Source organism: Ornithorhynchus anatinus, chromosome 4, assembly GCF_004115215.2.
Source record: "Ornithorhynchus anatinus isolate Pmale09 chromosome 4, mOrnAna1.pri.v4, whole genome shotgun sequence".
NCBI classification, from domain to species: Eukaryota; Metazoa; Chordata; class Mammalia; order Monotremata; family Ornithorhynchidae; genus Ornithorhynchus; species Ornithorhynchus anatinus.
Genome location: NC_041731.1, coordinates 89026897 through 89041175, shown reverse-complemented (window position 1 = coordinate 89041175; position 14279 = coordinate 89026897). Strand labels below are relative to the sequence as shown.

Here is a 14279-nt window from a genome sequence, read left to right as displayed (position 1 = left end):
GTGCTTGGGAGAGTTCAATACAACAATATACAGTCATATTCCCTGCCCATAATGAGTCTACAGTAAAATGGGGATTAAGACTGTAAACCCTATATGGCACAGGGTCTGTGTCTAACCTGATTAATTTCTATCTAACCCAGCACTTAGAACAGTGCCTGGCATATAACAAGCACTTAACAAATGCCATAGTTATTATTATTATTAAGATCTAAAAAACTATTCAGTCCATTTCTCCCCACTCCTCAGAAACCTCCAATGACTGCCCATCCACCTCCACATCAAACAAAAACTTCTTACCATCGGCTTTAAAATAATAATAATGGTATTTGTTAAGCACTTACTGTATGTCAAGCACTTCCCTAAGTGATGGGGTAGATACAAGCTAATGAGATTGGACACAGTCCCTGTCCCACTTGGGACTTACAGTCTGAATCCCCATTTTACAGATGAGATAACTGAGGCCCAGAGAAGTAGTGACTTGCCCAAGGTCACACAGCAGACAAGTGGCGGAGCCGGGATTAGAACCCAGGTCTTTCTGACTCCCAGGCCAATGCTCTATCCCCTTGGTAAAGATAGGGAAGTGGTTTGCCCTTGCCTTCTTCCATGCAGAAAAAATCTGAGGCCCTGCCATTGTCTTTTGATCAATGGTTTGATCACTTGATCATCTTCCTCTGACTCTTTCCCAAGCTACTGCTGCCCAGCACCGGTGAATCAACTTTGTCTACATTGCCTATACACTCGATATTCAACTCACCCTCAGCAACCGCCCCCTCCCCAGCACTTACATATATATCCCTGCATTCCCATTTTCCCTTTTTGTAATTTATTTTAGTGTCTGTTCCCCCCTATAGACTGTAAGCTCCTGTGGGCAGGGATTGTGACTACCAGTTGTACTGTACTACCATAAGCGCTTAATACAATGTTGTGCACACAGTAAGCATTCAGTAAATGCCATTGATCGATTAACTGAACAACCCCAAAATTTGATTCAAGGACAGACAGACTACAAATGCTGATGGATCTTTCAAAGTCAAGGCAACTAAAAGATTGAGAAATTAAATTTGAAAGTAATAGCAAATTCTGGATTTTTACCAAGAAAACTCTGTGGATACACTATCAGAACAGTTGCCGATGGAGGTGGGTGGTTCTGGGAGAGATGTGTCCATGGTGTCGCTATGGGTCGGAGAGCATAAAACAAGACAATAGCAAGTAGTTTTGCAATCAGAAGTATGCTTTGTTGAGATCCCTATTCTATACCATGTTGGAAAAAAATGAGCAAAAATTGCAATTATTTGGCTTCTTATTGCAAATAGGGGTAGGGAAGCTATTCAGGATATTATTTAATTTATAAACTGATTCCTTCAAGATTCTAGAATACTTCCGATTTCACCAATTTAATAGATGAAAATGTGTATTGGAAAGTGCTGGTTAACAAATTAACTAACAGTTCTACTCATTGTTTTAACTTTCAATCCTTGGAAACTTCTTTGAGAAGTAGTGTGGTTTAGTGATACAGCATGGGCCTGGGAGTCAGAAGGGCCTGGGTTCTAATCCTGGCTCTGCCACATGTCTGCTGTATAACCTTTGGCAAGGCACTTAACTTCTCTTGGCCTCAGTTACCTCATCTGTAAAATGTGGATTAAGATCGTGAGCTCCATGTGGGGCAGGGACTGTGTCCAACCTGATTAACTTTATCTCCCCCAGTGCTTAACACAGTGTTTGGCACATAGTAAGTGCTTAACAAGGACCATAATTATCATTATTATTATTCAGAAATACAATGCAAATAGTCCTGAACAACTTTGTGAATGTCTTATTTTCTCTTTTTTTTTTTAAGTTGTTACCATATTTCTAGGATTGGTCTTGATTGATGGATCACCTAATCAATGGAAAGTCAAAGTGATGGGAGGCTTTTTAGGCTGGGAGGTGCTAAGAGATGTTCTGCTGCACACAAATATTTGGAGGAATAAAGGTAATGAGCAGATTAATCCGACTGAAAAAATACTCTCTTTGGCTAAAATGAAGCAAATAAAATAAGAGTCGTATTAATGTTTATTTTTCAGAAAATGCTGAAGACCCAGAAAGAAGGGTAAAGTATTCTTTCTTTACAATATTCACTGATTTGTGGGGTCGGGAACGTTTTACTGAGCCACAGAGTCCATTCCTGAGTTTCAGGGCGGGATGTATTTAAATGACCCCAATGAATAGCATCCAGAGCTGAGCCCTGAGAATGCAGGCCCAGTGGAGCTTCAACAAACCTCTGGTGCCCTAGGCCACATGCACCCAGGGAAGGCAATGGGCCCACTGGAAAGAGTATGAGGCTAGGAGTCAGGAAGCCTGGGTTCTAGTCCCAGCTCTGCCGCTGGCAAGGCGTGGGTGGCCTTAATGCTTCCTGAAAGGGAGCAAAGAGTGGCTACAGAAAAAATGAGGGAAGAGGTTTCTTAAAGAGCCTCCCTGTCCACAGCTGACCCGCTGCATTTGGCATTCTCCTCCCAGCTCACTCTGAAGTCCGGCACAGCTGCAGGGGATAGAGACTCGAGGCTTCCCAATAATTCATCCCATAACACCCATTCCAGCTACATTTTTTTTTTTTACCAGAACCCTATTCTGGTGAGCTCTGCTTAATTTATAGCTTTACAGAGGAGGAGCAGGGTCTAAAAGAGGAGTTCAGAAATTGTTCAAATGCAAATCCAAGTTCAATATTCAACTTTCAAAGTTTCAACAGTAGAAATATGAGTTGGTTATCTGTCCTCCAGAGGAGAGATAAGAGTTCCAAGGTGGAACTCTCCCTTCCACCATGGAGTAGCAGGAAAGAAAAAGAACATCAGGGCCTTCGACTTCCCCTTTATCCCACACACCTAGAGTCTTAGTGACATTCCTCTTGCTCTGGTCTCAGAAGAGATAAAGAATAAATGACCATCAAGCTCTCAGCCTCCTAGAACAGTGCATGTTATGGACCTCTTCTTTCTCCTCTCCAAAATAAATCATTCTAATTCTTCTACCTTTTATCATAGGCTGATTTTCTTATCTTATTGTTACCCTTTTAGCCCTTTTTGCCCATTTTCCATAGCTCCAGTAGTAGAACCCAAAATTTGATACAAGACTTTTATCCTACAATTTGTGCATTTTCCAGATCCACATTTACTCCTCCCGGACCCTCCCTTTAATAGTATTGCTACATTGAGGATTTCACAACAATCCCTGTAACTTTCTGGTTTGTAGAATAATTGTTTAAAATATTTTTTAAGCACTTGCTGTGTGTCAGGCACTGTTCTAAGCTCTGGAGTAGATAGAAGTGAATCAGGTCAGACACAGTCCGGGTCCTACATGGGACCTCACAGTCAAATTAGGAGGGAGAGCAGGTATTGAATCCCCAGTTTACAATTGGGGAATCTGAGGTACAGAGAAATTAGCTGACTTGCCCATGATCACACAACAAACAATTGGCAGATCCAGAATTAGAACAGGTCCTCTGACTCCCAGGCACGTGCTCTTTCCTCTAAGCCATGCTGCTTCCCGTGAATTGGGCCATGTTCCATCTTCTACTCATTGTTGAGGAAAAAACACACAAAGGAAAGACTTCTTTCCTAGAATTTTAAAAACCAGAGAAAGTCTATGATAATATACAGAAATATGAAAGAGCCTAGGAAACAAAGGTACTAAGGAAATTCCAAAATTCTATTGCTGAAGACAAAATATTGAAATGTTGTAAGTGGAGTACATAATACAAAAGGGGGAAACTTCAAGAACCGACTTGTGACATCTAGGTATTTCATATGCAGGGAACATAATTGATATAAGGCAGAGACTACAAGAACATCTTCTTCAGGTAGGGGCTGCCCAGCAGAGAGGCGGTGCAAACGTGGGGGAAAGATCATTCCCTTCCCTTGATTCCAGTCTGTTGTGGGGAAGCCCAGCCCTTCTAGACTGTAAGCTCCTTAATAATTATGGTATTTATTAAGTATTGTGTGCCAGGCACTGGGGTAGATACAAACAAATCAGGTTGGACACAGTCCCTGTCCAACATGGGATTCACAGTTTTAATCCCCATTTTAAAGATGAGGGAACTGAGACACAGAGAATGAAGTGACTTGCCCAAGGTCACACAGTAGACAAGTGGCAGAGCCAGGATTAGAACCTATGACCTTCTGACTCAGGCCATGCTCTATCCACTATGCTATATTGTTTCTCTGCTTGAGGGCAGGGAATGCATCTAATAATAATAATGATGGTATTTATTAAGCACTTACTTTGTGCAAAGCACTGTTCTAAGCGCTGGTGGGGGGGAATACGAGGTCATCTGGTCCCAAGTGGGGCTTACAGTCTTCAACTCCATTTTACAATTGAGGTAACTGAGGCACAGAGAAGTTAAGTGACTTCCCCAAAGTCACACAGCTGACAGGTGGCGGAGCCGGGATTAGAACCCATGACCTCTGACTCAAGCCCGGGCTTTTTCCCCTGAGCTATGCTGTAGCATTAAGTTTATTTTCAAGATCAATAAATTTCTTTTTAAAACTATTTAAGCCCTGAAAGCAGGAAATCAAATCAAGGCCAGCACATCTTTTGGGAGATGGACAACTTATGATGGCATCATGGCCTCAGGCTTCCCTGACTCAATCAGTGCCTGGCAAAACTATTTTTTTTCCCTTATTGACACCCATGCCCATCACCCCCATCAGCTGTTCCAGCAATTCTTGTTGTACTCTCCCAGGTGCTTAGTACAGTGCTCTCCCAAGTGCTTAGTACAGTGCTTTTCACACAGTAAGTGCTCAAAAAATACTATTGAATGAATGAATGCATGAATACCACTGATGATGAATAGTGACAGAATAGATAGCTGAGACGCAAAGGAATTTAAAATAAGTAAAAACCAAAATAAAGTGATGCATATATTGGAAAAAAAAGATTAGAAATACATAGACTTTCAGGACAATCTTCAGATGGTATGAAGTAGATTGAGAAGTAATGAATGGGGATCTGAAAGTTGTGAGTGAGCCCTCAATTTGATCAAAATGAGTTGTTAAATAAGGATAAACTTAACAGCCAATATTGCTAATCCAAGAAAAAGTTACTAAAATGCTAGACATGCAAAAGAATCCATGCAAAAAGACAAATATAAGAGGAAAAAATCCCACAGAAGATGACGAGCGTGGCTTCTCGAAATTAGGTCGAAGGAATAGAAAGTAAAAAAGAACATAGCCGGGAAGAAAGATGACCCTGGAGTGGAAGTGAGAAATAATCAACGACCGAAAGAAGTTAAGCAATTGGCTAAAGTCAATCCCAGTACTAAAAATCCTGAAGAGAAAAGACAAAGAATTTGAGTTTTGGTTTTTCTTTTGAAGGAAATTGCCTTGAACTTTCCCCCTTAATTTTGTTTCATCAACCACTGAGGTATTTATTGAGCTTCATGAGTGTGGAGCACTTGGGAAAGGAGAACCAAAACACGACTGTCATAACATGGCCTTGAGGAGTTTACAGTCTAAAGAGGTAGACAGACAACTATTTACCAAGAGTCTGCAGGAGGGTATTACAGGAAATAGTTTCAATATTTCAAGATATATATTCCTTCAAGGTATTCATTCATTCAATAGTATTTATTGAGCGCTTACTATGTGCAGAGCACTGTACTAAGCGCTTGGGATGAACAAGTCGGCAACAGATAGAGACAGTCCCTGCCGTTTGACGGGCTTACAGTCTAATCGGGGGAGACGGACAGACGAGAACAATGGCACTAAACAGCGTCAAGAGGAAGAACATCTCGTAAAAACAATGGCAACTAAATAGAATCGAGGCGATGTACAATTCATTAACAAAATAAATAGGGTAACGAAAATATATACAGTTGAGCGGACGAGTACAGTGCTGTGGGGATGGGAAGGGAGAGGTGGAGGAGCAGAGGGAAAAGGGGAAAATGAGGCTTTAGCTGCGGAGAGGTAAAGGGGGGATTGCAGAGGGAGTAGAGGGGGAAGAGGAGCTCAGTCTGGGAACGCCTCTTGGAGGAGGTGATTTTTAAGTAAGGTTTTGAAGAGGGAAAGAGAATCAGTTTGGCGGAGGTGAGGAGGGAGGGCGTTCCAGGACCGTGGGAGGACGTGACCCAGGGGTCGACGGCGGGATAGGCGAGACCGAGGGACGGTGAGGAGGTGGGCGGCAGAGGAGCGGAGCATGCGGGGTGGGCGGTAGAAAGAGAGAAGGGAGGAGAGGTAGGAAGGGGCAAGGTGATGGAGAGCCTTGAAGCCTAGAGTGAGGAGTTTTTGTTTGGAGCGGAGGTCGATAGGCAACCACTGGAGTTGTTTAAGAAGGGGAGTGACATGCCCAGATCGTTTCTGCAGGAAGATGAGCCGGGCAGCGGAGTGAAGAATAGACCGGAGCGGGGCGAGAGAGGAGGAAGGGAGGTCAGAGAGAAGGCTGACACAGTAGTCTAGCCGGGATATAACGAGAGCCCGTAATAGTAAGGTAGCCGTTTGGGTGGAGAGGAAAGGGTGGATCTTGGCGATATTGTAGAGGTGAAACCGGCAGGTCTTGGTAACGGATAGGATGTGTGGGGTGAACGAGAGGGACGAGTCAAGGATGACACCGACTCGTAGAGATCCTATCTTCTAAGGTAGAGATCTTTGAAGGTAGAGATCCTATCTTCTAAGGTACCTCCGTTACACTCTCCCAAGCACTTAGGACTACTCTCTGCTCATAGTAGGCTCTCAGTAAATGCTACTGATTGTGTAATTCAAAATGAAAATCCAATTTTTAATTTATATGTGTAAGTACTAAGGATAGTAATAAAATACATAAGTGCTCAGGATGAATGATGGAATGAAATGATTGGGATATTGTGAATTATTCAGGGAACACTTCCTGAAGGAAATGGGATTTTAGGAGAACTTGAAGATGGGGAAAATTTTGGAATGGTGGACTTGAAAGAAGAAGTTGTTTCAGACTGAGCAAGGGAATTGAGGCAGGTGATTTGAGCTTTGGAGTACTTAATTGTTAGAGTTGATTTATATGTTAATCCTATCCTCTTGGTTACTCGTCAACCACCCATGTGGAGATCTTCCTTCACCCCAAAAGGTGTAGTCCACGCTAACCTGTGACCTAAGTTGTTCAATCTACTGTTCAACAACCTACTTTTGAATATATTAATTGGTTTTGGGGTCCCTACAATTTGATAAAAGCAAATTTTAAACCGCTGGTAAATATCCCTTGAATATGACTTAAAATAATTGCCCAACCTCCAGTTGTCTCCTTCCCAAAAGATTACACTCCTTGGTATTTGTTAAGCTCTTACTACGTTCTAGGCATTGTACTAAGCACCGAGGTAAATTCAAGATAATCAGTTGGGCACAGTGCCTGACCCACAGTCTTAATCCTCAGTTTACAGATGAGGTAACAGAGCCACAGGAAAGATAAATTACATCCCCAGGGTCACACAGCAGACAAGTGACAGAGCCAGGATTAGACTCCCAGGTCCTCTGACTCCCAGGCCCGCCCTCTTTCCACTGAGTCATGTTGCTTAATAGGTATTTGGACTAGGATGGAAACTATATTCCAGGAGATGAGAATTTTAATTTGTTTCAGTTAACCAATTTTTCATTCTTTTTCAGCTAAAAAGTGAAATCAGGGTGTTTTTTATTCATCTCTGTGGAAACCTGGCATTTCTAATAGCACTGCTTGTTGGAATTGGACAATCATAAAAAAAAAAGACCCTGGATCTTTCCTATAAGGAAGGGAAGAATTATTACCTTAGTGACTAAATTATTTTCCAGTATAAAAAAGGAAAACATAATGCAACTGAAATGGATTCTTTTTCATTCCATTCTTAATAATTTAGTAAGTATTTTTTAGGGCATATGAAAATTTTTAAATCAATTTCTACAAATAAGGATGAATTCATTTTTATACAGTTTTTGTCCAGTGCTTTCAGAGATTATTAACAATGGAATACTTGCATGTCAACCTTTCTTCCCTTTCTTTTCTGATTATTTTCAGTTTGATCAATTCTGTACATATATTTTACATTTTGCTTTCATGTCACATTTTAATATTCTGACATATGTTTCCTCTTACTGTATGTAAATGGTTCATTTACAATTAAAAGGGAAATACTCTAACACAAAGAGGCTATGAGTTTTGGTATCAAGACCTTGGTGTGAGAGCAGATTCTGCATGGGTTCCACTGAAACCATCTACTGGGAAATCTAACCATAGCTGTTCCAACTCTCTTGGCCTTGTCCTTTAATAACCCTGGAAAGAAACCACTCTACAAAAAGTTCCACAAGTTCATCTCAGGGCAAAATGTACTCTGCATTCTGTAGTGTTCTCATCCATTCTCTTTCATGGCTTATGCATGTGATGTTTTCTTAGGGCAGTGGCTCTCAACATTTTTCTTCTCAAATCACACCTGTGAGCCTACCAGGAGTTCCAAACTGGAATTCTGGCACTGCCATCCCCAGTGGTCAAAGAATTTGGAGATTGGATTGAGGTAAAGAAGGCAGGAAAGAAAAATCAATCAATCATATTAATGTCATTTATGGAGCACTTGCTGAGTGCAAAACACTGTTCTAAATGTTTGGGAGAATACAACAAAAGCAGGACAAACCATTATTATTTTGATTATTACTATTACTACTCATATTGCTAATATTAGCAATAATAAATAGTTCCATCTGTTTAGTACTTACTATGTGCCAAGCATTGTAATAACCAGCGGGGTGGTTACATGGCAAGCAGGTCAAACCCAATCTCTGTCCCACAAGGGGCTCACTGTCCAAGTGGGAGGGGAGAACAGGTATTGAGGCACAGAGAATTGAGGCATTTGTTAACTGTACTAAGCACTGGGGTGGATACAAGCAAATCAGTTTGGACACAGTCCCTGTCCCACTTGGGGTTCACAATCTCAATCCCCATTTTACAGAAGAGGTCACTGAGGCAAAGAAAAATGAAGCGACTTGCCCACACAGCACACATGTGGTAGAGCTGAGATTAGAACCCAGGTCCTTCTGACTCCCAGACCCAGGCTCTGCTATGCCATGCTGTTAAGTACTTGCCCAAGGTCACAATACATATAAGTGTTAGAGTCAGCTTTAGAACCCAGTTTCTCTGATTCCCAGGCTCGTGCCCTTTCCACTAGGCGACACTGCTTCTTCAGGGTGTCAATATTCTAATAGGGGAGACGGACAAAAAAATGATGTACAAAAAATGTGAGTGGGAGGAATACCAAAGACATAATAGGTAAGTAGTACTACAGTGTCAGGATATAGAAGGTATGTGGAATGGCCATATTTCCTGGAATTCAGAGTGGGATAGGAGATGGGGCTTCCAGAAGGGGTTGAGAGGCACAGTGGTTCACAAAACGGGGGCGAGGAAATACGATAAATACCATGGGGAGATAATTTAATGCATTCTTTTCCCTTCCCCTTCTCTCTTTGTCCCTTTCTCAGTACCTTTACTCTTTCTATACCTGTCTGCCCCATCCCCATCCCACCTAAGCTGCCCCAAATTCCAACATCTTGACTTGTCCAAGGTCGCACAGTAGACAAGTGGCAGAACCAGGATTAGAACCCAAGTATTGGCTAAAATCCTCCCTTTCCTCTCCATCCAAAATGCTACCACGTTAATACAGTCACTCATCCTATCCTGCCTGGATTACTGCATCAGCCTCCTTGTTGATCTCGCAGTCTCCTGTCTCTCCCCACTCCAGTCCACACTTCACTCTGCTGCCCGGATCATTTTGTGGGATTTTTTTTTTGTCTTGTATCTATCCCAGCACTTAGTACTGTGCTTGGCACAAAATCAGCACTTAAAACAAACACCATTATTATTACTATTATGACTAGTATTACTATTACTATTATCATTGATTAATAATAGATTCTGAGCGGGGCTAGGGAAGGCTCTGCCACTTGTCTTGAGAGGTAGTGTAGCTTAGTGGAAAGAGCCCAGGCTTGGGAGTCAGAGGTCATGGGTTCTAATCCCCCCCGTGGTTCTAACTTTGGGCAAGCCACTTAACTTCTCTGGGCCTAAGTTCCCTCATCTGTAAAATGGGAATGAAGACTGTGAGCCCCACGTGGGACAACATATATATACGTTTATATATATATATATATATGACAACATATATATATATACATATATACACACACATATATATATTGGTATTTGTTAAGCACTTACTATGTGCAGAGCACTGTTCTAAGCACTAGGGTAGATACAGGGTAATCAGGTTGTCCCACATGAGGCTCATAGTTAGTCCCCATTTTATAGATGAGGTAACTAAGGCACAGAGAAGTTAAGTGACTTGCCCACAGTCACATAGCTGACAAGTGGCAGAGCTGGGAATTGAGTTCAACTCCTGAGTTGAACTCATGACCTCTGACTCCGAAGCCCAAGCTCTTTTCCACTGAGCCACACTGCTTCCCCTTACAAGGTACAACATGAATACCTTGTATCAACCCCAGTGCTTAGAACAGTGCTTGGCACAGAGTAAGCGCTTAACAAATACCATAATTATTATTGTCTGCTGTGTGGCCTTGGACAAGTCACTTGATTTCTCTATGCCTTAGTTACCTCATCTATAAATTGGGGATTAAGACTGTGAGCCCTCTGAGAGACAGGGACTATGGCCAACCTGATTTGCTTGCATCCAACCTAGTACTTAGTACCATGCCTGACACATAGTAAGCACTTAATAAATACTATTAGTAGTAGTAGTATTAAGGCCTTCCTATTGCTTGTAAATAGAAAGGAATACCAGCCTCCTGGGCCTACCAAGAAATAGATTGCCTGCCAACGAGGAATTTATCTGCCAACTATGAATTTAATTTGTTCAACCATGGCCATATTCCTCATTCCGTTGGTGTACTGTGATATTATTTGCCAGACTATCTCCACCACAGTTATGCCCAGAATGTGCCAGATTTGGCTCTGGCTCCGATAGCCATGCTTCAGAGTCAGGTGGACATGAAATAGGGGACATGATCACCACAACTGGGGGTGATGGGTGCAAGCCCAACCTCAAACCTCTCCGCCCTCTTCCTCCCTTCAGTTTACACTATTCAGCTGGCAATGTCTGATTAACCTCTCCTCCCCCACCTTTTTCTTTCTGCTTATACATTTGGGTTCACACCCCCAAGCATTTTGATACTCATTCCCACAGCACTTGTGTATATATCTTTATATTCAGTTGCTTCCCTCTTCCTTGTAATTTATTTTCATGTCTGTCTCTCCCACTAGGTGGTAGTCTCTTTAAGGGCAGGCATCATGTTTACCATATGTATTGTACACCCACAATCACTTAGTACAGTGATCTATACTAAGTAATAATAATGATGATGATATTTGTTCAGCACTTACTATGTGCCCAAGCACTGTTCTAAGCACAGAGGTAGATACAAGGTCATCAGGTTGTCCCACATGGGGCTCCCAATCTTAATCCCCATTTTTACAGATGAGGTAACTGAGGCCCAGAGAAGTTAAGTGGCTTGTCCAAGGTCCCAGAGCCGACAAGTGGCAGAGCCGGGATTAGAACCCTTGTCTTCTGACTCCCAAGCCCGGGCTCTTGCCACTGAGCCACGTTGATTCTCTAAGTGATCAGTAAATACCATTGATTGATTAAGGAATGGGTTGATGGTGTTTTCCTTTGCTACTCCCATCAAAACTCCCAGGACACTTTTCAGAAGTTTCAGTCAATTTAACAGTAGTACTTGTTGAGTACTTTGTGCAGAGCATTGTACTAAGCCCTTAGAAGTATTAAATAGTTTTAGTAGATCTGATCTCTGCCCTCCAAAAACCAACTACAATTACAGATAGAGGGAAGCAACAGGGTTTAAAGCTATGCATATAAGTGCTACTTTCTGCCCCATCTTCCACCTGATAATGATGAAGACAGGGAAGAAAAGGGCCCAGTCAATGAATCAATCAAATCAATGGAATTTATTGGGCACTTATGTTGTACAAGGCACTGTACTAAGAGTTTAGGGGAGTAGTCTAGCAGGGCAGACGAACATTAAAATAAATTTCCTGTAAGGGAAGCTACTGAGAACTTGCATATATACTTTATGTGAATATGCACTGTGGGTGGGGTGGAGTAACAGTGCTTAGAGAACGAGATTTAGTGCTCAGCGGGAGATAGTAGAACCGGAAAAAAGGGCCCCGAGGGGCCCCAAGATAGAGCTATTGTCTCTATCTGTTGCCGAATTGTATATTCCAAGCGCTTAGTACAGTGCTCTGCACATAGTAAGCGGTCAATAAATATTATTGCATGAATGAATGAACGCTCGATTAGACTGTAAGCCCGTCGATTAGACTGTAAGCCCGTCAAAGGGCAGGGACTGTCTCTATGTTACCGATTTGTACATTCCAAGCACTTAGTACAATGCTCTGCACATAGTAAGAGCTCAATAAATACGAATGAATGAATGAATGAATGAATGAATGAATGAATGAATGAATGAATGAATGAATGAATAAAGCTTTGTTCCAGAGCGCCTGGCCAGAAAATTCCTTCTTTCTTTGCCGGGTGAACTTGGCTTTTGCTAACATCCAAAGATGCTTACAAACTAGCATGGTAAATTAAATTTGCTTCCCTCCAAGAACTCCTCATCATTTGAGCTGATGTGAATTGTCAAAATTCAGCTCAACTTTGTTTTTCTGGGAAAACTGATGAGACTTGAAGGGATGAGATTAGGCTGCTTCCATTGTGAAATTCACTTACAGCAGCAGAGTGATGTGAAACATGTATGGCTGACCTTCAGGCGTGAAGATGACATTACTCCTCCCTCACAAGGAGGGAGGATCTTCTTTACACGTTTAGGACTCATGTTACAAATGAACACCTTAAAGCTACATATACTTGTCCACTGTAAACCTTTGGTCTGATCAGTGACCCAGAAACTTGGGACCTGGGCCAGGAGTCCTCAGTGGATATGTCCCCTCACAGATGTGAATGAAGCTGATTTGCCAAGAGGCAGAACTGGAAGCCAGAAGTCCTGGGTTCTAAACCAGGCTCTACCACTTGTCTGCTGTGAGACCTTGTGCAAGTCAATTTCTCTGTGTCTCAGTTTCACTCATTCATTTATTGTCACATTTACTGAGTGCTTACTTTGTGCAGAGCACTGTACTAAGCACTTGGCAGAGTACACTACAACAATAAACAGACACATTTCCTGTTCACAAGGAACTTACAGTTGTAAAATGTGGATGAAATACCTGTTCTCCCTCTCAGACTGTGAGCCCCATGGGACAGGGATTATCTCATCATTTAGACTGTGAGCCCGTCCCTGGGCAGGGATTGTCTCTATCTGTAGCCGAATTGTACATTCCAAGTGCTTAATACAGTGCTCTGCACATAGTAAGCACTCAAATACTATTGAATGAATCTGATTATCTCCTATCTATCCCACCTCTTAGTAGAGCATGGCATAATGGCAAGTGCCTGGGCTTGGGAATCAGAGAACAGGGTTCTAATCCCGGCTCTGCCACTTGTCTGCTGTATGACCTTGGGCAAGATACTTAACTTCTCTATTCCTGTTACCTCATCTGTAAAATGGGGATTAGGACTGTGAGCCCCATGTGGGACAACCTGATCACCTTGTAGCTATCCCAGAGCACACGAGAAGCAGTGTGGCTTAGTGGAAAGAGCACAAGCTTGGGAGCCAGTGGTCATGGGTTCTAATCCCTGCTCTGCCACTTATATAGCACTAGCAACAGTAGCCAGTCAAGGAGCAGAGCAGAGCTGAGAGAAGCACTGCAGGGGACGGTGGCCAAGTCGACGGACGTGCTTGTCCCCTCCCTGCTGTCTGCAACACCCATAGCAGCAGCAGCAGCAGCAGGATTTACTGAGCACCTATTGCTGTGTAGAGCACTGTACTGAGTCCTTGGGACCCTGCAGTGCAGGTAGAAGACACTGTTATTGCCCTTGAGTACCTTACAATTCAATAAGGGACACAGGCAGACCCAGATAATGATAATGAGGTCATCAATGAAGTCTCAAGCCCATAAACCTGAAAAATTATTGATTATAATGATCATAGGTTGGTGGCATTACTCACTCTTTCCCATTATGTTCCTGCCGGGATATGGAGTGCCGTGAGAAAGTCAGCGGGCAGTGGTTCAGCATACTGCAAATTGCGCACCAGGGTCAGCTTCAGATGACAAGTGAGGTAAGTAAGCGGTTGCTTCAGGGCAGCACATAACTAAGACCACCACCTTCTTCCAGGCTCTCCCAAGATAGCCACCTCACAAGCGTGGCATCTCTCCCACCACCCCCAGCCCCATGATCCATGTTACAG

General features: G+C 42.6%; 1 protein-coding gene across 1 annotated transcript in view; it reads left to right on the top strand.

The window, feature by feature from the left end:
- Nucleotides 1–8108, top strand: part of LOC100081622 (putative ferric-chelate reductase 1) — a 57029-nt gene extending 48921 nt beyond the window's left edge. The window contains exons 15-17 of the mRNA XM_029063875.1: nucleotides 1838–1972; nucleotides 2064–2089; nucleotides 7596–8108. Of these exons, the coding sequence (XP_028919708.1) occupies nucleotides 1838–1972; nucleotides 2064–2089; nucleotides 7596–7685 (251 nt within the window). The 3' untranslated portion in view covers nucleotides 7686–8108. The remainder of the gene's footprint in view (nucleotides 1–1837; nucleotides 1973–2063; nucleotides 2090–7595) is intronic.
- The last annotated feature ends 6171 nt before the right edge of the window (nucleotides 8109–14279 follow it).